Below are 26685 nucleotides of genomic sequence, written 5' to 3'. Positions count from 1 at the left end.
AGCAATGTGATCAGATGGATGAATTTACAACCCACATTCTCAAGGGTGTTTTGGAAGAACTCTTTAGTGGTAGGCAGTATCAAATGGGGGCTGCCCCTGGGTAAGAACCAAGCACACTGACAAAAAGTATCTCTGGATGCACAACATATTAGTGTTTTGCAACAAGTCTGCCACCAACACAGTGTCCCACCGAGATATGAGTCTATACTCACTGCTGTCAACATGTTAAGAGGTTGTATGTTTAACATGGCCTTGCTTGGTCAACTATGATAGTGTATAATGATCTGATATCTCCTGTGATATGTATTTGACATACTCTCTTCCAATTTGGGAATTTATAGATTTTTCCTCAGATCAAACCTCAGATCAAACCTTTAGCCTTCTCTTGTTGAATATATGTCTGAAGGCTAGCTTGGGAAAATGTGATGTGCACTTGCGGCTATTTGTAGGCCTGCTATAAATAGGGTCCTGATGGCACCACAAGCACGCCTATGATTGACAATTGCATTCAGAGTTTTGCTGCTGGGAATCAGGCTCCAAAGGACACTGAAAAGCCTATAAATGGTAAGTTCACAATATTACACACTTTTCTTTCAACCAAGAAGTGTTTGAGTTCAATGTTAACCTCTGAATTGTAAAATTATGTCTAAGGATTATGTTTGACTCCTAAAAACCCTTGTAGAGCCTGATAGCAGTTCCTATTTATAACATTCTCCATTGCAACTGCTTAGCTTGGTCAAAGGAAAGCAGTTACCACTGTCTGAATTATAGTTTAGTTTAATAATTGTTACATTGCTTGAGAAAGGTGCATAGATGTTATTTTTTATTCAAGGATCTATTTGAGTTGTTGAAAGGTTTCCCAAAGACTAATCTAGATCAAATTGTTACAGTATTCACAGCTGTTTTCTCCTTTCTTTTCCAGCAACTCTTACATTGGTAAGACACTGCAACTTGAAACTGGGGCTTTGATCCATGCCAAGCTGAGCTTTTTTTACTCAAGGACCAGTCTTCTGTAGTAGACACTTTTCCTTTATATTTGTGGGAATATCTGTTGAGTGGACAATGACTTCCAGAAGACCAATGACCCGTTCTTACTCTGGCAATGGGAGGTCCGGCGGCAGCTACAATGAGGAGGAGGTCAGCTCTTCGAATGGCCGCTTGGAGAGCTGCAACTACCTCTCCAATGTCCGGCCTGAAAACAGGTAGATGACCTCTTCTTCCTTGTTTCATTACGACTCTAGGCATTTCAGTGTGACTCTGTCCACCACACACATTCATTAGATATTTTGGCCGTCTCAACATATCTGTGGAGCCTTTTCTAGTCCAAAATGCAAATGTTACATGGCAAGTAATAACCATGCAACAGTATTTCAGTATTCTAAAGAAAAGCACAGCTCTTAGAATACCGGTAAGTATTCTCCATTTGTAGCCTACTTTATAAATACAAATGAGTCCCATGTAAAATAATCTAAGACACAAAACCACCAATATGACTGATGGGATGCCTTTATTTGCCTCCTCTATGAATAGCTACTCAAGGTGTTCTCAAATCAGGTCAACGAGGTAATGCATTCTTTCTAACATTTTAACCACCCTTCCCGGTTACACCCAAGAGTGAAAGAGCAAATCTACACCTGTTTTTAACAATGCTGTAAGTGAATATGTTATATTGACTTCTTTGATGTTATTGGACATCAACGTTGATATACAATTTCATTCATACAAAGTTATATATATATATTTTCAACAACATTATAGGCACTGTTTCCATGTCACTTTCTCAACTGCTAAGAAATGTAAAATATTTGAGAGAGCAATCTCAATCTTCCTTCACAATCAGTAATGATCATGAACGGCATTCTTCCCCTCCCTGGAATAAACAACACACTGTGCAAAGATGTCTATTCTATGTCTATTCCACATTGTTTCAGCGTAATTTAGTAAAAATGATGTGAAAACAACGTTGATTCAACCACTATGTGCCCAGTGGGAAGTGTAAAATGAATAATGGTTGGCTAAAAGATCCTTGAAATATTGGCTTTCTCATTGGAAAGTACTTCAGCACATGCCCTGAAGAACAGACACTAAAGCTAAAGCTCCCTTTCTGTCTCCAGGAGTACATTGTTTGGTGTGATGGCTCAGCTGACTGAGGACACCCAGCCTGTATTTGAGACCACCTTAAAATCCAAGGCCGTGTCAGAGAACTGTAATGTGAAGTTGACATGTGTGGTTACAGGTAGGCCTACACTAAACAACCTCCCTCAGAGTTGACCTACTTACTTGCATTTGTGTATGTGTGTTGGAATGCTTTAGATAGTTATGAGTAGGCGATGGTATTAGTCATTCTGTTGTTAGTTTGAAATCAAAGCAGAGAAACAAACCTACTTCTGAACAGCAATGCAAACATGAATTGAGAAGGGCAATGCATATATAAACGTCAATTGAAGACAATGAAAAGAGAAAAGTTACTTTAAAATGCTTATGACTGCTTATTCTTATGTTTTATTCTATAGCTTATTCATTAGCGCGAAAATAAAATAAAACTGTTCAAAAGTAAAGGCAGCTGATACTAAATTAGCAATGGTATAATGTTGGCGCAGAGAGGCAAGACATAAATAGGATTAAAAATCTAAGCATGTTTTGCTATTTCCTTCCCCCCGGCATCTGAGTTGGCCCCTTCTCAACCACAGCAGTAGAACTTGTGGCTTTGCACACTGCCATGACGTAGCAGTCTGAAACAGGTCTTGGTTCTTGATACAATTTCCTTTCAAAGCTTTCTGTTCCTTTTGTTTTATTGCTGATTAATTAATTCATAAGATGCATGAAAAAACAACTAATGGCTACTGTGTTCATACCTCGATGGTAACCTGGAAATTAAAATAATGATCATACGGGGCATAATCTTAATGAGAGACAAAACATGAAACTATATCTAATAAAAAAAATGTTTTTTGGAGTATTTAACCAGGTTATTATTTTACACTGTATGTCTGTGATGTACAGTTGAAGTCGGAAGTTTACATACACTTAGTTTGGAGTCATTAAAACTTGTTTTTCAACCACTCCACAAATTTCTTGATAACAAACTATAGTTTTGGCAAGTCGGTTAGGACATCTACTTTGTGCATGACACAAGTCATTTTTCAAACAATTGTTTACAGACAGATTATTTCACTTATAACTCACTGTATTATAATTCCAGTGGGTCAGAATTTTACATACACTAAGTTGACTGTGCCATTAAACAGCTTGGAAAAATCCAGAAAATGATGTCATGGCTTTAGAAGCTTCTGAGACTAATTTACTTCATTTGAGTCAATTGGAAGGTGTATCTGTGGTTGTATTTCAAGGCATACCTTCAAACTCAGTGCCTCTTTGCTTGACATCAAGGGAAAATCAAAAGAAGTCAGCCAAGACCTCAGAAAAAGAATTGTAGACCTCCACAAGTCTGGTTCATCCTTTGGAGCAATTTCCAAACGCCTAAAGGTACCATGTTCATCTGTACAAACAATAGTACGCAAGTATGGGACCACGCAGCCGTCATACCGCTCAGGAAAGAGACGTGTTCTGTCTCCTAGAGGTTAACGTACTTTGGTGTGAAAAGTGCAAATCAATCCCAGAACAACAGCAAAGGACCTTGTGAAGATGCTGGAGGAAACAGGTACAAAAGTATCTCTATCCACAGTAAAACGAGTCCTATATCGACATAACCTGAAAGGCCTCTTAGCAAGGAAGAAGCCACTGCTCCAAAACCGCCATCAAAAAGCCAGACTACGTTTTGCAACTGCACATGGGGACAAAGATCATACTTTTTGGAGAAGTGTCCTCTGGTCTGATGAAACAAAAATAGAACTGTTTGGCCATAATGACCATTGTTATGTTTTAGGAAAAAGGGGGACGCTTGCAAGCCGAAGAACACCATCCCAACCATGAATCACGGGGGTGGCAGCATCATGTTGTGAGGGTGCTTTGCTGAAGGAGGGACTGGTGCACTTCACAAAATAGATGGAATCACGAGGGAGGAAAATTATGTGGATATATTGAAGCAGCATCTCAAGACATCAGTCAGGAAGTTAAAGCTTGGTCTCAAATGGGTCTTTCAAATGGACAATGACCCCAAGCAAACTTCCAAAATTGTGGCAAAATGGCTTAAGGACAACAAAGTCAAGGTATTGGAGTGGCCATCACAAAACCCTGACCTCAATTCTATAGAAAATGTGTGGGCAGAACTGAAAAAGCGTGTGCGAGCAAGGATGCCTACAAACCTGACTCAGTTGCACCAGCTCTAAGAAGGAATGAGCCATAATTCACCCAACTTATTGTGGGATGCTTGTGTAAGTCTACCCGAAACATTTGACCCAAGTTAAACAATTTAAAGGCAATGCTATCAAATACTAATTGAGTGTATGTAAACTTCTGACCAACTGGGAATGTGATGAAAGAAATAAAAGCTGAAATATATCATTCTCTCTACTTTATTCTGACATTGTCACGCCCTGACCATAGAGAGCCCTTGGTTCTCTATGGTGTAGTAGGTCAGGGCGTGACTAGGGGGGGGATCTAGTATGTCTATTTCTATGTTGGTGCTAATATGGTTCCCAATTAGAGGCAGCTGTTTATCGTTGCCTCTGATTGGGGATCATATTTAGGTAGCTATTTCCCCACCTGTGTTTTGTGGGATATTGATTGATTGTTAGTGTGTTTGGGCACTACGTCCTCACGGTCTTTGTAGGTTTTGTTATTTTGTTTTGTTAGTTTCATTTAAATAAATATGTGGAACTATACTCATGCTGCGCCTTGGTCCGATCATTTTCAAGAACGTGACAGAATATCCCACCAAACCAGGACCAAGCAGCGTGTTCACCAGGTAAAGGAGTTTTGGACATGGGAAGAAGTGATGGGTGGATGCGAAACCCTTCCTTGGCGGCAGACGGAAGTTAATAATGGAGGACAGCGACGACAGCGTCCTGTGCCTGCTCCTCGCACTCGCCCTGAAGAGCATGTCACCAGTCCGGTACAAACTGTGCCGGCCCCACGCATCAGGCCTCCAGTGCGTCTCCCCAGTCCGGTACGTCCTGTGCCTGCTCCTCGCACTCGCCCTGAAGTGCGTGTCCCCAGTCCGGTACGTCCTATGCCTGCTCCTCGCACTCGCCCTGAAGTGCATGTCCCCAGTCCGGTACGTCCTGTGCCTGCTCCTCGCACTCGCCATGAAGTGCGTGTCCCCAGTCCGGTACGTCCTGTGCCTGCTCCTCGCACTCGTCCTGAAGTGCGTGTCACCAGTCCAGTGCCACCTGTACCAGCTCCACGCATCAGGCCTCCAGTGCACTTCCCTAGTTCGGTACGTCTTGTGCCTATTCCCCGCACTCGCCCTGAAGTGCGTGTCACCAATCCGGTGCCACCTGTACCAGCTCCACGCACTAGGCCTCCAGTGCACATTCACAGTCCAGAGCTTCCGGCGACGTTTCCCAGTCCAGAGCTTCCTGCGACGTTTCACAGTCCAGAGCTTCCGGCGATCCGGAACCTCCAGCGACGGTCAACGGTCCGGAACCTCCAGCGACGGTCAACGGTCCGGAACCTCCAGCGACGGTCAACGGTTCGGAACCTCCAGCGACGGTCAACGGTCCGGAGCTTCCAGGCACGGTGTCCAGTCCAGCTCCAAGGCCGGAGCCTTCCTCTGCGCCGATGCCCAGTCCAGGCACGGTGTCCAGTCCTGCTCCATGGCCGGAGCCTTCTTCTGCGCCGGTGCTTAGTCCAGGCACGGCGTCCAGTCCAGCTCCAGGGCGGGAGCCTTCCTCTGCGCCGATGTCCAGGTACGGCATCCAGTCCAGCTCCAGGGCGGGAGCCTTCCTCTGCGCCGGTGCCCAGTCCAGGCACGGCGTCCAGTCCAGCTCCAAGGCCGGAGCCTTCCTCTGCGCCGGTGCCCAGTCCAGGCACGGCACGGCGTCCAACCCAGCTCCAGGGCCGGAGTCCTCCTTTGCGCTGGTGCCCAGTCCAGGCACGGCGGCCAACCCAGCTCCATGGCCGGAGTCTTCCTTTGTGCCGATGCCCAGTCCAGGCATGGCGTTCAGCCCGGCGCGATGGCCGGATCCGGGGTCTGGGCGGGGGCTACGACCTGCACCGGAGCCGCCACCGACACTAATCACCCCCCCCACCCTCCCCATTTGGTTTCAGGTTTTGCGGCCGGAGTCCGCACCTTTGGGGGGGAGTACTGTCACGTCCTGACGTCTTGGTCCGATCATTTTCAAGAACGTGACAGACATTTCACATTCTTAAAATAAAGTGGTGATCCCAACTGACCCAAGACAGGGAATTTTTACTAGGATTAAATGTCAGGAATTGTGAAAAACTGAGTTTAAATATATTTGGCTAAGGTGTATGTGTCACGCCCTGACCTTAGAGCCTTTTTTATTCTCTGTTTTGTTAGGTCAGGGTGTGACTTGGGTGGGCTTATCTAGGTTTCTATTTCTTTGTTGGCCTAGTATGGTTCCCAATCAGAGGCAGCTGTTTATCGTTGTCTTTGATTGGGGATCATACATAGGCAGCTATTTTTCCCACCTGTGATTGTGGGATCTTGTTTGTGTGTAGTTGCTTTCTGCACTGCATATAGCTTTACGTTTGTTGTTGTATTTTGTTGTTTCTTCCGGTGTCATTTTTATTAAAAGAAAAATGTACGCCTACCACTTGGCACCTTGGTCCAGTTCTTCAGACAATCTTAACAGAAGATCCCACCACCAAAGGACCAAACAGCGTGGCCAGGAGGAGCCGACATCCTGGACATGGGAGGATATCCTGGAATGGTAAGGGATCCTGGACGTGGGAAGAGATCCAGGCCGGAAAGGATCGCCTTCCATGGGAGCAGACAGAGGCAGCGAGAGAGGAACGGCGAGGAAAACAGGGATCAAGGAGACAACGGAAGCCCGAGAGGCAGCCTCCCCAAAAAATTTGGGGGGGCACACAGGGTGGCGAGCGGAGCAAAGGTGGGAACAAGAACCAACTCCCTGTAATTACGATGAGGAGTTGGTCACGGTTCAGATACCATGTTTTCCGGTTCTGCGCACCGTGCTTCCAATGCGCACCCTTAGCCCGGTGCGTTCTGTGCCTGCTTTCAGGAGTTGCCGTGCTAAGGTGAGCATCTGTCCAGGACGGATTGTTCCGGCTCAGCGGTCCTGGTCTCCAGTGCGTCTCCTCGGCCCAGGATATCCTGCGCCAGCTTTACGCACGGTATCCCTAGTTCGCCAGCACAACCCAGTGTGACCTGTGCCATCTCCCCACACTTTCCGTGCTACAGGGGGTATTCAGCCAGGATGCGTTGTGCCAGCTCTATGCTCCAGACCTCCAGTCCGCCTCCACGGCCCAGTGTATTCTGCGCCGGCTCTACGCACTATGCCTCCAGTGCGCCTTCACAGCCCAGTGCGTCCTGTGCCAGCTCTCCACACTTACCGAGCTAAAGTGGGTATCCAGCCAGGACGTGTTGTGCCAGCTCCACGCACCCGGCCTCCAGTGCGTCTCTCCAGCCCGGTGCGTCCTGTGCCAGTTCCACGCACTCGGCCTCCAGCGACGGTCCCTTGCCCGTAGCCTCCAGTGATGATCCATGGCCCGAAGCCTCCAGTGATGATCCATGGCACGAAGCCTCCAGTGGTGATCCATGGCCCGAAGCCTCCAGTGATGATCCATGGCACGAAGCCTCCAGTGGTGATCCATGGCCCGAAGCCTCCACTGATGATCTATGGCACGAAGCCTCCAGTGATGATCCATGGCACGAAGCCTGCAGTGATGATCCATGGCCCGAAGCCTCCAGTGGTGATCCATGGCCCGAAGCCTCCAGTGATGATCCATGGCCCGAAGCCTCCAGTGATGATCCATGGCACGAAGCCTCCAGTGACGATCCATGGCCCGAAGCTTCCAGCGACGGTCTGCAATCCAGAGCCTTCAGCAACGGTCTGCAGTCTAGAGCCTCCAGCGACGGTCTGCAGTTACATTTACATTACATTTACGTCATTTAGCAGACGCTCTTATCTAGAGCGACTTACAAATTGGTGTATTCACCTTATGATATCCAGTGGAACAACCACTTTACAATACTACATCTTTATCTTTTTTGGGGGGGAGGGTGGGGGGAGGGATAGAAGGATTACTTAATCCTATCCCAGGTATTCCTTAAAGAGGTGGAGTTTCAGGTGTCTCCGGAAGGTGGAGATTGACTCCGCTGTCCTAGCGTCGTGAGGGAGCTTGTTCCACCATTGGGGTGCCAGAGCAGCGAACAGTTTTGACTGGGCTGAGCGGGAACTGTGCTTCCGCAGAGGTAGGGAGGCGAGCAGGCCAGAGGTGGATGAACGCAGTGCCCTTCTTTGGGTGTAGGGACTGATCAGAGCCTGAAGGTACGGAGGTGCCGTTCCCATTACAGCACCATAGGCAAGCACTATGGTCTTGTAGCAGATGCGAGCTTCAACTGGAAGCCAGTGGAGTGTGCGGAGGAGCGGGGTGACGTGAGAGAACTTGGGAAGGTTGAACACCAGACGGGCTGCGGCGTTCTGGATGAGTTGTAGGGGTTTAATGGCACAGGCAGGGAGCCCCGCCAACATCGAGTTGCAGTAATCCAGACGGGAGATGACAAGTGCCTGGATTAGGACCTGCGCCACTTCCTGTGTGAGGCAGGGTCGTACTCTGCAAATGTTTTAGAGCATGAACCTACAGGATCTGGTCACTGCCTTGATGTTAGCGGAGAACGACAGGGTGTTGTCCAGGGTCACGCCAAGGCTCTTAGCACTCTGGGAGGAGGACACAATGGAGTTGTCAACCGTGATGGCGAGATCATGGAACGGGCAGTCCTTCCCCGGGAGGAAGAGCAGCTCTGTCTTGCCGAGGTTCAGCTTGAGGTGGTGATCCGCCATCCACACTGACATGTCTGCCAGACATGCAGAGATGCGATTCGCCACCTGGTTATCAGAAGGGGGAAAGGAGAAGATTAATTGTGTGTCGTCTGCGTAGCAATGATAGGAGAGACCATGTGAGGTTATGACAGAGCCAAGTGACTTGGTGTATAGCGAGAATAGGAGAGGGCCTAGAACTGAGCCCTGGGGGACACCAGTGGTGAGAGCACGTGGTGCGGAGACGGATTCTCGCCACGCCACCTGGTAGGAGCGACCTGTCAGGTAGGACGCAATCCAAGAGTGAGCCGCGCCGGAGATGCCCAACTCGGAGAGGGTGGAGAGGAGGATCTGATGGTTCACAGTATCAAAGGCAGCAGATAGATCTTCAGCGACGGTCTGCAGTCCAGAGCCTCCAGCGACGGTCGGCAGTCCAGAGCCTCCAGCGACGATCGGCAGTCCAGAGCCTCCAGCGATGGTCGGCAGTTCAGAGCCTCCAGCAGGGGTTCCCAGTCCAGAGCCTCCGGCGACGATCCACGGTCCGGAGTCCCCAGCGACGATCTATGGTCCGGTTCCACGGAAGTGGGGGGAGCCTCAAGCGGAGCGGGGTCTGTGTCCCACACCGGAGCCTCCACCAAGAGGAGATGCCCACCCGGACCCTCCCCTATAGGTTCAGGTTTGCTACCGGATTCCGCACCTTTGGGGGGGGTACTGTCATGCCCTGACCTTAGAGCCTTTTTTATTCTCTATTTTGTTAGGTCAGGGTGTGACTTGGGTGGGCATATCTAGGTTTCTATTTCTTTATTGGCCTAGTATGGTTCCCAATCAGAGGCAGCTGTTTATCGTTGTCTCTGATTGGGGATCAAACTTAGGTAGCCCTTTTTCCCACCTGTGATTGTGGGATCTTGTTTGTGTGTAGTTGCTTTCTGCACTGCATATAGCTTTACGTTCGTTGTTGTATTTTGTTGTTTTTTCCGGTGTCATTTTTATTAAAAGAAAAATGTACGCCTACCACGCTGCACCTTGGTCCAGTTCTTCAGACGATCGTAACAGTATGTAAACTTCCGACTTCAACTGTACCATCTCCATGTGATGTCCACAGGCAACCCAGCCCCAGAACTGACGTGGTACAGAGATGACATGGAGTTGGACCGATACTGCGGTCTTCCAAAATATGAAATTGGCCGCAATGGAAAAATCCACACACTCCAAATTTACAAGTATGTAAGGCAATGAGAATACCATACACAATTTACACCAGATAATAAATGTCACGAAATTCAACAAATACAATTTGGGTTTAGAAGATGTGTATTCTTGTGCTCAATGGTGCCTGCACTGTTCCCAAAATGATTTGAGTCTCTCTTTCCAGCTGCACAGTGGATGATGCAGCCATCTATCAGGCTTCAGCCAGGAACAGCAAAGGCATTGTCTCCTGCTCTGGGGTTCTGGAGGTGGGCACCATGAGCGAGTTCAAGATCCACCAGAGGTTCTTTGGCAAGCTGAAAGAGAAGGCAGAGAACAAGAAGAGGGAGTTGGAAGAGAGCAGGAGAAGGGGCAATGAGAATCTCCAGAAGGAGCCTCAGGAACAGAAGCCTCTCCAGAACAGCCCGATCGCCCCTCAGAGGAAGCGCCGGACCCCAAGTGCCCAGTCTTCACCACCGGATGGGGAGGAGAACACAGTCAGCCAGGGAGCAGCGGCTGTAGAACCTAATGGGGCTAGTGCTGAAGTCAGTGAACCGGCCCCAGTGACGACTACAGAGAATGGGAGCAAGACTCCCAACAATGACTTTGACATTGTGGAGATTGTCACCACCAAGCCCCCAACCACAGAAATCTTTGCCAAAAAGAAGATGAAGATCTCAAATGGTATAGATTCTGGGGTTGTCAGCAGTAACAGTAGTCATACAGGACCGGGCATCAGTGAAAATGCATATGATGGAGGAATAAGTTTGGCTCAATTTCTGTCAGAAACCCTTAATTCACAGACTGCTGAAGAAAAGAAGACCCCTGCACGAGTGGAGGAAACTGTGGCAGTGGATGCAATGGATAGTACTACTACAGATCCTAAAACAAATGCAGAAAAACAGAAAGAAAGAGAGGAGAAGGGGAGAGAGAGAGCAGAAAGAGGAAGGGCGGAGAGAGAGAGGATGCTTGGAGAAGAACAGGAAAGAGAGAAAATGTCAATTGAGAGAGAAAAACAAAGAGAGGCAGAGCAGTTGCAAAGGACAACAGGACATAACAACACTGCCTCAGAGGTCAGAATGGAGGCTAAGACGCATGTCCATAAGGAGGGAGATCCTCAAGATTACCACCACATTCAGGAAACTCTTTCCAATGTGCTCCACTCAGTCAAATACTTTTTCTTTGGTAAGAGTAAGAAGGATTATGCTTCTTCTGATCATAATGTGAAAGGTCAGGAGAGGGACAGAGGTCATCCAGTTGCCCCAACACAGCCGTACTCTAGCCCTCCCCATCCACAGGAGCCAGATGGTCACCCAGAGGTGTATAAAACTGCCACAGAGGAGACAGTGCCCATGGCTGTAGTAGCACCAAAAACGAATGTACCACACAAGCAGCTAGCGTCATTTGAGAGGTTGAACCCAGCTGAACACAAGCATGGATTTACTGTTTCACACTCAGAAGAACTCCCGCCAGCTCCCAGAAGAGCACCAGAGAGTGTGCCTGATTCACTGGAGCATGTTGAGCAGAAGGAGGTACGTCCGGAGGTGATGATCAGCAACAGTACAGAGACAGTGCCCACATCTGGCCTTCCAGCCCTCAGTGAGGTAAGTACCTTGTTGCTTCTGAGATCAACTTGACCGCTCAGTCTCAGTCTCACACTGCAGTAGGCCGGGTTATTTATAGATTGTACATTTGTGCAACAAGACTTGAATCTAACCACACCAGGCCAACAGCCAAAACTGTACAAATGATTAAGCCACAGCAAATAGACAGATATTTCCCAGAGTCCAGACTACGGAGAACATGGTGGATGCAGATGAATGGTATCAGACTATGGGTTTGTTAGTTGTTCTGTGTTTGTAGGCACCACCTATGCTCTGGAGCAGACAGAACACACTAGCCCATTTAGGAAACTATCAGCACCAGTCATCCAGGCTCTGTTACACCATCTACACTGTTGAGAGTGTAAGTTTCAGTGTATTAGTATCACTCGAGAGCTACACCTCGCACAATGTAGGGAGGGAAACAAGGAACTTGCCTACATGAACATGTCAACTTGTATAAAAGAATGAGACTGTTGGGGCAGTCTGCTCTTGACTAATACAAATAATTCTCAGGGAGATTGGATGAGGTGATGAAAAAATGTGTCTTTACAAAAACTATAAATTGCACTGATGAAACAAATGTTGTAATTCTCTGTGCACTCTTTCCACTGGGCTTTAATGGTAATCCACTTGTCAAAATTGGACCGACATGCCAAAGATGGCTGAGCGTGTAGACACAGGGCATCAGGGTCTTGTGGTCTCTGAGGCAGGCCCTGGCATGAGAGTAGGACCTCTTCACATTGGACACATTGGACACATAAAACTCTGTATCTTCTGTAATGGAGGAAGCCTCTCCATACGTAGAGTGACTGGGCACTGGTGCTTCTATCTCCCTGTCAAACTCTCAGGGTTGTATTAGCTTTCGTTTGCATGTACTGAAGACAATACGATAAGCCTTCCATTTTGTTGTCACCATGAAATAGGATTACATTTCAACAATGAGCTCTGCTGGATGATGTAATGGTTGTTTGATTGTAATCCTGCCCAGATGACTTACTGACACTATTCAGTTCCATGTTATACTGTAGACTATGTAACAGTATGGCTCATCATGGATTAACTTCACTGGCAAACAAATATGGTTTTATTTCATGGATTTACTTCCCTTCTAGTTGAAATGCTGAAAGATTGTGTCAGTAATGCAACTAGAATCCACATCTCGCTCAATGCCAGTGACACATGATGACACAGATTCTATTAGTCCCCTATGGTGCTAATTTCATTAACCTCCAAGTCTTCTGTCCAGTGTGTTTGTATTGGATTATAGAACATGTGCAGTAAGGGGAGCTGCTCTCCACTCTTAACACACACTTACACCTGGCAAGCAGTGGTTTTGTGAACAGGTTTCTCCATAATGTGGAACTGCAACTCCCCTTTTCTGTTGTGGCGAGTTAATGTTAGATGTTGGAGCAAATCAGTTGGAGGAACTCATAACATTCGCAGAACTTGTGCTTGCGCACAAGAGTGAAACTTCAGTGAAATAAAGAGGCCTAGTTCTTGCCAGAGCTCCATTTTTAGATTGAACGTGACACCAGTTCCTCTCCATAAGCCACAACTTCTATTTTATGGGCTCTCCTGTTCTAACATGTTGTCATGGAACTTCAGGTGGCTTGTTTCTGTCAGGAACACATGAAAGTGATTTATCATTAATGACTTAAGAAAACAAATGACCTAAGAACAAAGTCAGGGGAAGTTGTAGATAGGACTGACATAGATTCCTCAAAATGATAAATGTTATTATTCAGTGTAAACTACATAGTGCCCTTCAAACAAACCTGTAATCCAGGAAAAAGATTGCATCAAAATATAATTTTTGAATTGTCTGAAACATTTGTTTGAATTAAGATGGAAATTGCTTTTGCCTCAGGCATTGATACTTTTATTAGGTTCAGTTTTTCAAAACAGGAAATATGTTGACACAAATATAATTTATGACTTTTAAGTTAAAGTCACGTAGGTGTTGTCCCTATTTCCCCAAAGACAACTGAATTTTCTGAGCATGTGCTGGGCAACAGTAAATTACTTTGCGCATGAGCCACTTGAGCTGGGATCAGTTTATGGTCCCTTGCCAACAGACAGCACTCATTCATTCAGCTCACTAGCTCATTGTGTAAATAACACACCTGTTAAAGGACTGGGGAAATCCCCAATTTCAACACAACCGGTCCCTTCTCAGGATACTTTAACCTGCCTGACAGGTAAACACCTCAATTATCATAACACAATGGTCTCCCTTCAAATACATTACTGCAAAATAGAAAAGCATGAAACAGAACAAAATATAAGAATGCTTGAATTTATTGCATCTTTGTATCATCAAATCATATGATTATTTTGTTGATTATACTGCCATATTTAATACAGTAGCAGTAGTTTGATTACAGGTTGTTTCCTTGTATGGAAAAAAAGGAGCTGTTTAGCTTGTCTTGTGTAGACAAAGCTGTCAGTTTTGAAAAACTCTTTGTATTTGCCAAATCTTTGTTTCAGCTAACCTCTAGCCTACTCAATATGGTAAGGGCGAGTTCATTGAAAACTGAAAGGTTGTTAAAAAAATGATATATTGTCTGTGGTCAAACAAACACCACGTAAACGTCTGATACTGTATAGGGATCTTTAGATGTTCTGGCTTTATATTATATCAGTGGTCATCCTTAAAAGCTAATCTATGATAATGGCACCGGATGGGATGGCTGCCGTTTTACGGGCTCCTAACCAACTGTGCTATTTTGTTAGTTTTTTCGCATTGTTTGTAACTTATTATGTACATAAAGTTGCTGCTACCGTCTCTTATGACCAAAAAGAGCTTCTGGATATCAGAACAGTGATTTCTCACCTCGAACTGGACGAAGATATTTTCTTTAACGAGTCCGATGCAAAGGATATACTGCTTTCCGGAGAACAGGTCCACATCCCGTCATTCGTGTGAAGAAAAGGCGGAGATACTGAGGGAGAAGGTCTGGATGCCTTGTTAGGATTCGTAGGCGAGTGAGTAAATCGGCATACCATTGGTTCTATTGGCCAATGTGCAATCAATGGAAAACAAACTCGATGATCTACTGTCGAGAATATCCTACCAACGGGACGTTAAGAACTGTAATATCTTATGATTCACCGAGTTGTGGCTGAACGACGACACGGATAATATAGAGCTGGCTGGTTTAACATGTCTAATGTTAAAGAAGTCTTGAAATATTGCTCACCTGAGGTAGAGTACCTCATGATAAGCTGTAGACCACACTATCTATCAAGAGAGTTCTCATCTATGTTATTTGTAGCTGTCTATATACCACCACAAACCGATGCTGGCACTAAGACCGCACTCATTGAACTGTATAAGGCGATAAGCAAACAAGAAAATGCTTATCCAGAAGCGGCGCTCCTAGTGGCCGGGGACTTTAATGCAGGCAAACTTAAATCCGTTTTACTTAATTTCTACCAGCATGTCACATGTGCAACCAGAGAAAAGACAATTCTAGACCACCTTTACTCCACACACAAAGACACATACAAAGCTCGCCCTCCATTTGGCAAATCTGACCATAACTCTATCCTCCTGATTCCTGCTTACAAGCAAAAACTAAAGCAGGAAGTACCAGTGACTCGCTCAATGCGGAAGTGGTCCGATGATGCGGATGCTACACTACCGTACTGTTTTGCTAGCACAGACTGGAATATGTTCCATAATTCATCCATTGGCATTGAGGAGTATACCACCTCAGTCACCGGCTTCATCAATAAGTACATTGAGGACATCGTCCTTACAGTGACCGTGTGTACATATCCCAAACCAGAAACCATGGATTACAGGCAACATCCGCACCGAGCTAAAGGCTAGAGCTGCTGCTTTAAAGGAGCGGGACACTAATCCGGACGCTTATAAGAAATCCCGCTATGCCCTCAGAAGAACCATAAAGCAGGCACAGCGTCAATACAGGACTAAGATTGAATCCTACTACACTGGCTCTGATGTTCATCAGATGTGGCAAGGCTTGCAAACTAAAACGGATTACAAAGGGAAACCCATCCAAATCAAATCAAATCAAATGGTATTGGTCACATACACATGGTTAGCAGATGTTATTGCGAGTGTAGCGAAATGTTTGTGCTTCCAGTTCCGACAGTGCAGCAATATCTAACAAGTCATCTAACAATTCCACAACAACTATCTAAAACACACAAATCTAAATAAAGGAATGGAATAAGAATATATACATATAAATATATGGATGAGCAATGACCAAGTGGCATAGGAAATATGCAATAGATGGTATAAAACAATGGCCGCAAGCTGCCTAATGACGCAAGCCTACCAGATGAGCTAAATGCCTTTTATGCTCGCTTCGAGGCAAGCAACGCTGAAGAATGCATGGAAGCTCCAGCTGTTCCAGACGACTGTGTGATCACGCTCTCCATAGCCGATGTGAGCAAGACCTTTAAACATGTCACTGTTCACAAGACCGCTGGGCCAGACGTATTACCAGGGTGTGTACTCAAAGCATACGTGGACCAACAGGCAAGTGTCTTCACTGACATTTTAAACCTCTCCCTGACCGAGTCTGTAATACCCACATGTTTCAAGTCGACCACCACAGTCCCTGTGCCCAAGAATGTGAAGGTAACCTGCCTAAATGACTACCCCCTGTAGCACTCACATCGGTAGCCAGGAAGTGCTTTGAAAGGCTGGTCATGGCTCACATCAACACCATTATCCCGGAAACCCTAGACCCACTCTTATTCGCATACCACCCCAACAGATCCACAGATGACGCAATCTCAATCGCGCTCCATACTGCCCTTTCTCACCTGGACAAAAGGAACACCTATGTGAGAACGCTGTTTGTTGACTACAGCTCAGCGTTCAACACCGTAGACTAAACACTTCCCTCTGCAACTGGATCCTGGACGTTCTGACGGCCGCCCCCAGGTGGTAAGGGTAGGCAACAACACATCTGCCACGCTGATCATCAACACTGGTTCCCCTCAGGGGAGCGTGCTAAACAGTCCCTTCCTGTACTCCCTGTTCACTCACAACTGCGTGGCCAAGCATGACTCCAGCACCATCATTAAGTTTGCTGATGACGCAACAGTGGTAGACCTGATCACTGACAACAATGAGACAGCCTATAGGGAGGAGGTCAGAGACCTGGCAGTGTGGTGCCAGGACAGCAACCTCTCCCTCAATATGAGCAAGACAAAGGAGATGATCGTGGACTACAGGAAAAGGAGGGCCTAACATTGACGAGGCTGTAGTGGAGCGGCTCTAGAGTTTCAAATTCATTGGTGTCCACATCTCCAGCAAACTGTCATGGTCCAAACACATCAAGACAGTCGTGAAAAGGACACGACAACACCTTTTCCCCCTCAGAAGACTGAAAATATTTGTCATGGGTCCGCAGATGCTCAGAAAGTTCTACAGCTGCACCGTCGAGAGCATCCTGACAGGTTGCATCACCACCTGGTATGGCAACTGCTCAGCATCTGACCGTAAGGCTCTACAGAAGGTAGTGCGTACGGCCCAGTACATCACTGGGGCCAAGCTTCCTGTCATCCAGGACCTATATACTAGGTGCTGTCAGAGGAAAGCCCAAAAAACGATCAAAGACTCCAGTCACCCAAGTCATAGACTGTTCTCTCTGTTACCGCATGGCAAGCGGTCCCGGAGCATCAAGTATAGGTCCAAAAGGCTCCTTAACAGCTTCTACCCCAAAGCCATGAGACTGCTGAACAATTAATCAAATGGCCAGCTGGACTATTTACATTGACCCCCCGGTACTGGTACCCCCTGTATATCGCCTCGTTGTTGTCATGTAATCTTATTGTGTTACATATAGCAAATATTTTCTTAACTCTATTTCTTGAACTGCATTGTTGGTTAAGGGCTGGTAAGTAAGCATTTCACGGTAAGGTCTTCGGCACATGTGACAAATACAATTTGATTTGATTTGAAATAAAGGGGACCCATAAGCAGACATTGAAAGCTCTTATAATATTCGATGGTGACATTTCTCTAAAACAGGCTATAGGCTAAATGTGCACCACCAAGTCAGAACAGAAGGCTAAATTATGAGGGGAAAAGGGACCAAATTATTAGGTTGAGGCACATGGGCTACTAACAGTTTACTACACAACATACACTTAGTATTACTTTCTTAGCTACAATATACATATCTCCCTGACATATTACATAATTTATGCAGCAGCATACAAGACATTTTTCGACTCACCTTGTTGTGCTGTGCTCACTTGAACAGGAAGGTGGCGTGACGGTCCTTCGTAGGAAAATTTTGTCATCAAACTTTGTCATCAAAGTCTGGTATTCTCTATATTTATGGTGCTTTCAAGACAACTGTGAACTCAGAAAAAAACAAGGTTGAATCATGATGTCAGTGATCTTCCGGTCGGAGCTCTAGAAAGAGGCCTGAGTTCCCGACTTGTAATTCCGAGTTGGATGACTGTTCAAAATGTATTTTCCCAGTCAGAGCTCATTTTTTATAAGTTCCCAGTTGTCTTGAACTCACTGAAGTCTGAGATTTCTCAGTTCCGATTTTCCAGTTGTTTTGAACACGGCAGAAGTCATGCTGGATTGACAGCATGGCCAATGTTGAATGTTTATTTTTTTAATCTTGGAAAAGAGACCCTTAAACCCAGACTTGGACCACACACCGACTCCACTGAATAGCAGGCTAGTGATTGCTTTGCAACACTTGCAGTTAACCACTGATTCCTTCCAAACCACTCATTGTTTAATTAGCAATTTCTAACTTGTTGTGTAATGTTCATGTCCAATGGCCGATGAGCACGGATACGTTTTATCTATTATTTCTCTTCATTATTTCTCTTCATATGATAAGGATTGAAAAGGATTTGCCAGTAGATTGTCGACTTGATTCATGATGATGACTGCTAGCTTGCTAGCTAAGATTTTGAAAGTATGATATTGACATGATCAGTCCAATCAAAGCTACGGTAGATATAACGTGATTTGACTTCATTTTATCTGTGGCCAATGACCTTGAGCATTCTTGGATGGGCTCTTCTAATATAACTCAATGGCAGCACCCAAGGGGTTTGAATTGTTGAGCTCTCCCCATACATTTTGCGGTGATGTAGTGTCTCCATGAGTGACAGAACACTGAGCCAATCACGCTACAACTAGAGAACATTACCAACCCCTACATTCCGTATTTTCCGCTGGCTGCCCCACCACCACAGAACGAACTGAGCTACTGTAGGCTGAAACACCAGCATTTTGGAGCTGCCTTTCTCAAGAAAGCAAAAAAGAGACCATGTTTGTATGTGGCTTTATTAACTCAATTATACATTTTTTACATTGTTGCAAACTGATATGTGACACGTATTATTGCCAAAATAACATGTTTAACAGGCAACAAACCAAATACAACAACAAAATGTTTTTTTCTTTTTTTTAGCTAAACAGGTTGGGCTCAAAACAGATGGGGCTCTGCCCCACCTGCCCTGAATGACGGGTCACCACTGTGTTGTTCAGGGATTTCCAAATACCATTTGAGTGTGTTGATGTTTTGTGGTACTAAACAGCTGTGTTTGTTTTTGCCTCAAGGCAACCGTGGACCACACCCAGGCAGACCCTGTCCCCCATGTGGTTGTCTCAGCCCCACATGAGCCAAACATCCAAGTGTTTTCTTCCAGGACTGATCAGGTGACAAGACGTGATGCCAAAACTGAAGATTTACACAAACAGGGTCCATCTGACACTCCATGGAGCCCAGACCCCAGCAGTGGAGCAGGTTCCCATATGTCAAACCGCACTAGTGTGGGTGAAAGCGGGAATGCTCCTAACAATAATGTCTCACCCACAGTCAACCTCGGCCTGATGACAGTAACCACAGAAAGTGAGAAAGAGAAGGTAATGCATGTGGATGAGAAGGGCATTGGAAGTGTCTATGAGACACAAGAGAAATGTTCTTGTGCTTTTGAGGAGAAAGGAGAGAAAGGTGATGTCAAAGTAGAGAATCAACCATGTCCCACTTTAAATGTGAGTGTTTTAGAGGAGAGTAGAGAGAAGATACATAACAAGGAGATCCATTTCAAAAGTTTGCTCCCAGAGAGTTCAGAGAATGATGGTCAAAATACACCAGAGGAATGCCCTCCTGTGGCAGGGGGGGACCAATATCTCAACATAAAAGAGAATTCTACCTTAGCTTTGGAGGAAAGTCTTGAAAGTGCCTTAAAAGTGGAATATACTCCTGCTTTGGAGAAAAGTTTTGTGGACAGTTCATTTGGCAACCTGAAGATACAAGAACAGGTGGCACCTATTGTGCAGAAAACGTCTGAGCAAAAGGATGTGAACTTAGCGAGAAACGAAGTGCCGACCCGCACTATTGAGAGACATGTTGAAACAGAAGAAAATGTGACTGAAGTAAAGGTGGAAGTGCTGGGTGAATCTAAGATCCACTCAGAGACCCAGCCAGTGAAAGGCTCTGTCATTGTGTCCCCTGAGCCACCAGTGTCAGCATCAGTTACCAGTCCAGAGGCTAATTCCACTCATCTGGGTGGATACTTTGGAAATGTCCCAGAGATTAGAATGGTAGATTCTGCTCTTAGAATCCCAGAAATCAAAATAGTTGTGCCAGAACAACAGATAAAAGAAGAGCAAATTATTATACCAAATATAGATATTATGGAAGCAGAAGTCAAAGAGCCTACACAGCCATTGATACATATTACACCCAATGAACATACATCAGAGACAGACATTTTCCAAAAGGAAGATGCAAATGATGTGTCAGGCATAATGATAGCAGAAAATAGCTCAGCTTTTACCCCAGTGGTTATAGATGTGACACCCACTCAAGAAAGTATGTGGAATGATGAAATCATCCGACCAACAGAGAAATTGCAGGAAGTTCCACAACCAGTTGAAGAGGCAAAAACACCTACGGCAGAGCAGTCAACTACCATAACGAATCAGTGGCTCACAAAGACGTTAATTCCTACAATAAATGTTTCCTATACTGATGACAGTAAACTCAGGAAAATAGATCATGAACATGCACATGTCAAGCCCCCCGTCTTAGATAGAGGAAAGCCAAAGGAAGCACCCAGTGTGCCTCTGCGTGTGGTCCCTCCTATTTCTGAAAGCAATGAGCTTCCTAAAAATGAGAATAAAGAATCAGAATCATTGGCGGATATGCTCAGGGGGGTCAAGAGTGATTTTGAAAATGTTACTTCCTATGAGTCTGACAAACCCCATAGTGATCCACAGAAACAGACTACAGAAACAAAGGAACAGAGTATGATAGACAACATCCCCTCTGTGTCATATAAAGCCTTAATGCCAACAGCAGTAACAACAATGCAAAAAGCTGTGGACATCAGTTTTACTGAAACTGAAAAAGTAAAACCACTCAAAGAGTCAAGGATAGAGTCTTACATCATTGGCGATGAACCAAGAGAAAGAAACCCTATTGAAAGGCTTGCTGTCAAACCCCCAACACCCCCCAGAAGTCCCAGCAGTCTCCGCAGGCTCACGTCAAGGACTCCCCCTGCCATTACTGTGGATGACCCTCCTAACAGTGAGAAGGCAGTATCGGAGCAGAGTGGTGGAGACACCCCAACGTCCTCCCTGTCCTGTGAGAGCAGCCCCAGGCTGAAAAGAAGGGACAGTCTGACCCTCATCCGCTCTGCCACGCCCGAAGAGCTGGCCTCTGGAGCTCGCCGCAAGATCTTCATCCCCAGGGAGGGAGAAGGGGTTGGGGTAGTGGTGGCGCTGGGTGTGGGTGGTAGTCCGCTGGACACCCAGGTCAAGAAGGAGGCTCCATATATGTCACCCAGTCAGGCTCGCAGGGCAGCGTTCCTGCAGGCCCCAGCAGGCTCACAGACCCCACCGCTGGAGAGACGTTCCCCTCTTCTGAGCCGTAGGAAGGCCACCCTGGAGGTGCCCAAAGTTGTGGAAGAGATCAGCACTGAGGAGCCAGAGAGCCCCAAGACTGAGGTCAAACCTCCTGAGAAGGAGAAGCAGAACCCCTTCAAAGGTAAAACAATAAAATAGGAAAAGTAGGAGATTCTGTTTGTTTTTAAATTAGTTAGTTGTTTTACATTAACCCAATATTGTTGTTTTGCTCATCTCTTGGTGTTGGTAACTCAGGGACTGTACAGTAGACATGTGTCTCCTATCAGGGTGGGCTGATCAGGAAGCTACCACTGGAGGAAGTGAAAACATTAGAGAGTGTCATGTACAGTATATCTTTACCTTGTTGTCCCCCTCCCTCTCCCACCAGCTCCTCAGGTTATCCGTAAGATCAGGGGAGAGCCTTTCCCAGATGCCTCAGGACACTTGAAGCTCTGGTGCCAGTTCTTCAACGTGCTCAGTGACTCCACCATCAAGTGGTACAGGGACGAGGAAGAGATAGTAGAGGTGAAAAGAAGGTAAATCTCTAGGCAATCTCCCATCCCAGAGTTAGCAGTATCTGCTTGCAATACAATCTAGTGGTGAAATCTCATTTATACTTAAACCTGATCAAAGCCATTATGTAGTTACAGTGTTAGACACCAGCCCTCTGAAAACAGTTGCTTGTACAGTGATACAGTAAACATTCATTAATAGCTCAATAGACTGGTTAATCTGGGCCGTATGCTATATATGAAGAACTAATGTTGTGAAGATGAACAGCCTTTAATTATACCAGCGTGGCCATCACACAGTCATGCCATTCTCTCATTCTCACTCGGAGAGGTATCCAGCTCATGTGACCAGGGAGTCCACCCAGCTCTGAGCCTTACTGTGACGCAAGGTGAATATTTGGCCAGACACAGCCACTGTAAACTGAGACACTATATTTCGCAATCACCAGGGAACATTAAAGTCTAGATCTGTGCTATTGGCTGCTGGGTCAGCAAAATCTCACCTCGCCAAGCACAGCACACAGCACTACTGTCTGTCTCAGTCTCACAGTGACCTCTTGTGGAGGTGAATACGATATTGAATATGCCGTGAGCGTATGCCTTGTGTCACATCAACCTGTTTATCTTCCTTTATTTCCCAGTGGAGGAGATGAAAGCCAAGTGGCGCTGGCCATCATCCAGACATCCAGTCGAGATTGTGGGGTGTATGGCTGCTCAATCAAGAACGAATTTGGGACAGATTCCACCGACTTTCTTCTCAGCGTAGACCGTAAGTGATGTCAACTGAACATAATTTTGAAATCACACAATATTATTTCAACAATTGTTTCCATGAGTTACCATTTGTTATTGTTTTCTCTTCTTCTGCAGTACTTTCAGAGTACTTCCTGCGGGAGGATTTAGAAGGTAAGCCTCACAGGCACTGAGAGGTTTATACAGTAATAACTTCTATTTGCCTGCTGTATTGTTGAATACCTTATGGCAATTATTCTAACAGTGTTACTACTCCTGTGGAGAGCTTCTGACATTCATATTGTGTTCTTTACAGTTGGAGAAGAGATGGAAATGACTCCAATGCTATTCACCAAAGGCCTAGCAGACCCGGGCTACTGGGGGGAGAAGTTCTTTGGGCGCATCATGACACAGGAGGCCCACCTGGGAGAGGGCTGTGCACACAAGGCCTGCAGGGCGAAGGTTATCTATGGCCTAGACCCTGTGTTTGAGTCCGGAACCACCTGTATCATTAAATTACAAAGCCCCATCGCCTATGGGACCAAACAGGAGAGCAACCTTGCAGAGAGAAACATGGAAATTACTAAGCAAGTGAGTCTTATTGTACATGTATGTACGGTACATTTCATTACAAGAACAGCTCTCCTATAGAGTTATGTATTGCTCCGACTCTGCATTTCTGTGTCAAGCTTGAAAAAATGTACAGAAATGGTCAGCTGTTGTTTGGTATTGCAACAGGAAGTAATCTGTACTGGGTCGTATTTATTAGGCACAAAACAGAAGACAATGGACTGAAACAGGGAGGGAAGGGACTACCTGAACTTTAGTTTTCCATTGCAAAACATTTTGCTACGGTGTGCCTTAATGAATATGACCCTGGTCTTGTGGTGTTATCGAATAATAGCATTCAGGTACTAAGTCAGAGACTGAGTCCAGGGTTCATACCAATGCATAACCGGCGTTGATTAGTGTAACAATTGAATTGAAGAGCCTCAGTGTAGAGAAAACGCATATGGCATATCTTTACATTTTGTCTCACCAGGAGTGCAAAATCCAAAACACAGTTCGAGAGTATTGCAAAATCTTTGCAGCTGAGGCGAGGGTGATTGAAAACTTTGGCTTTTCACTGGAGTAAGTAATATAATGACTGCAATGTATATTTTGATCATTTTGATCACATGTTTTTTATGAATACACTTATCAATGATCATTATCAATACACAATAGTATGAGTAAATTGAGGACAAAAAACAGCTGAGTATGATTATGTAATTCTTTCCCTGCACGTGCCAACACCTTTGTTTTGCTGCATCTTTACACAGAGTGAGCCCTCTCTATCTGGTGTACCGCCCTGCCAACTCTGTCCCTTACGCCACTGTGGAGGCTGACCTGAAGGGCATCTTCCTTAAGTACTGTATGATGGATGCCAAAGGCAGGCTGATCACCAGAGCCACCTCAGAGGTGGAAATGAAATGCTGCTCCTTCCAGCATTGGATACACCAATGGACAAATGGCAACTTACTGGTTACTGGGCTGGAGGGTAAGAAAGATTAGCAGACAGGGTCATTTTCAAAGGAAAAAGATGAGCAAAGTCAGTTCAAATATCAATATGATCCATGTACTTTGTTTCTTTCAGGTGTTGGACCGAAGATCACTAAAATTAGAATCGTCACGAAATCAAAGGGGTTTGTATATCGAAATATCAGAATAATATACCATATTTAGTTTGTCATATGGAAATACCTATTGATGCTATTATTTGAAGTAGGCCTATACTGTGTTAATGTTTTACCAGTTGGTCCAAATCATCTTATCCAACTCTTAGTTATGAAATGACTTCTGCATTGCAGGTATCAAGGCCTTACAGATGATGGTTATCCTAAGGTGTTTGAGCAGTTCCTGACCCAGCATCAGTGTAACTACTACTGTGGGCTCCTCAGCCTGAGAACTCTGAAGCCCATGGACACCCTGCAGCAGCCCCCCAAGATCAAAGGCTCCCGGAGCCCCTTGCTCGGCAGGAAGTTGGGCTCGTCCAGCCCTCAGCACAACAGGAAGTTGGGCTCATCCAGCCCACAGCTGCAGAGAAAAGGACTGAACAGCCCCTTGACAACCAGAAAGGCCACCTCCAGCCCAAAGGTGCCTAGAAAGACTAGGGAGACAGAAGACAACCAGTCCACAGCCAAACCCAAGGCGGAGGAGAGACTCAAAGTTGTGGTATGAGGTAGCAACGTCCAAAGGGAATACATATCAAAGCAGCTTCCCTTTTCTTTCACACCAACGTTCAGCTTTTTTATGTTTTCCTGTCACCCATTGCTGTATTTAGTTGGGTTGAAGCTAGGACGACCAGCATGGCCTTGAACAAAATGTTACAGAGCTTGTGCCTGAAAAGTCTTCATCCAAGAAGGAAAGACAAACAGGGAGATGAGTTAAAATCTAGGGAATAGGTCACCCTAGTGGATGTTTATATAACATTACTGTGAATTTCTCAATAACCATCAGTAGTAGTAAGATACTCCCCATTCTCCAGCTTACTGCTGAAACGGTTTAAGTGAGTGGAGGAGGTACAGTACCTTTAAGAAAACTTCCAGCACTAAGGAAATGGGGCACCGTTTTCTCTCACATCCAGTACTGTCCTCTTCAAAAGAAGAGACTTATGAAGTGGTTGAAACAATGGTGCAGGATACAAAGCCGTGGCCATAAGCAGAACTCTAATAGCTTGATGCAGATGCAAGGGTAGTGAAGTGCACCAACTGCATTGTACATCTGGGATGTATATATCTTGGTCATTGAAATTGTTTTTGTTGAACAGTAATTGGATCTTGTTACTGTTGGTCGTATAGCATGCTCTACTTGTTTCTATTATGGCAGTATTATGTCCTTAAACTACGCATTACAGTCTTCCGAAGACTGAACAAAGACAACACTACTATTGCCTCTTCACTGGGAATATGTTTTTGTGCACTTTTTTTGCCAATGTTTTCTTGCCTTTTGAAAACTGCCAGGTTTTTGTAGTTCAGTTCATTTTTGTTGAACTTTGTTCAAATCCTGTAATCTGTTCATTGGAAATGAACATGTTCACATGCTTAAGTCTGAACAGTACAGTACACCGATCCCCTTAACCTGGTTCTTCAAAGGAACAGTACAGTACACCGATCCCCTTAACCTGGTTCTTCAAAGGAACAGTACAGTACACCGATCCCCTTAACCTGGTTCTTCAAAGGAACAGTACAGTACACCGATCCCCTTAACCTGGTTCTTCAAAGGAACAGTACAGTACACCGATCCCCTTAACCTGGTTCTTCAAAGGAACAGTACAGTACACCGATCCCCTTAACCTGGTTCTTCAAAGGATTGGCTCTGACAAAGCCTTGAGTGTTGAAGAGCAATAAGGGGATTACTGAAATAAACGCTTTAACTTTGGAATGCACATGTTTGGTGCCCTTTAAGTGGGTCAACTCACAAGGTGAAAGAATAAGAGCTATAATATCAGAACCATGTAGAAACTGCTTTGGACCTGGCCCATGATCACAGTAAAGCAGTAACTCACCTCCAGCTGACTTTTGTGATTGAAAATGATATGCATTCTCACCATTCACACTTCTGGGGGAGGGGTGGGATGGGGATATTGTCACTAGTTTGCAGCGTACAGTATGTACGTGAGTGAGTGAGTGAGTGAGTGAGTGAGTGAGTGAGTGAGTGAGTGAGTGAGTGAGTGAGTGAGTGAGTGAGTGAGTGAGTGAGTGAGTGAGTGAGTGAGTGAGTGAGTGAGTGAGTGAGTGCAAGAGGGATTAAGAGTGTTTGATATGTTGGCAGAATGCTACTGAAATTAATGTCCCTGACACTGTAATATCTGGTACGTTATGTTGTGATTTTGTAAAATAAAAGTGTACATACAATTCATGTCAAACGTTCAT

At 45.5% G+C, this 26685-nt stretch overlaps 1 protein-coding gene across 1 annotated transcript; it reads left to right on the top strand.

The window, feature by feature from the left end:
* Positions 1-324: 324 nt before the first annotated feature.
* On the top strand, positions 325-26671 carry alpk3a (alpha-kinase 3a). Its single transcript, XM_014124830.2, has 14 exons — positions 325-564; positions 923-1202; positions 2115-2236; positions 9970-10087; positions 10240-11656; positions 19236-21669; positions 21916-22063; positions 22681-22808; positions 22910-22945; positions 23088-23362; positions 23814-23902; positions 24094-24311; positions 24408-24456; positions 24622-26671. Exons 2-14 carry the CDS (start codon positions 1063-1065, stop codon positions 24989-24991), a joined length of 5544 nt encoding a protein of 1847 aa, XP_013980305.2. The 5' UTR covers positions 325-564; positions 923-1062; the 3' UTR covers positions 24992-26671.
* Positions 26672-26685: the final 14 nt, after the last annotated feature.

Source organism: Salmo salar, chromosome ssa10, assembly GCF_905237065.1.
Source record: "Salmo salar chromosome ssa10, Ssal_v3.1, whole genome shotgun sequence".
NCBI classification, from domain to species: Eukaryota; Metazoa; Chordata; class Actinopteri; order Salmoniformes; family Salmonidae; genus Salmo; species Salmo salar.
This window is presented reverse-complemented; position numbering and strand designations above follow the sequence as displayed.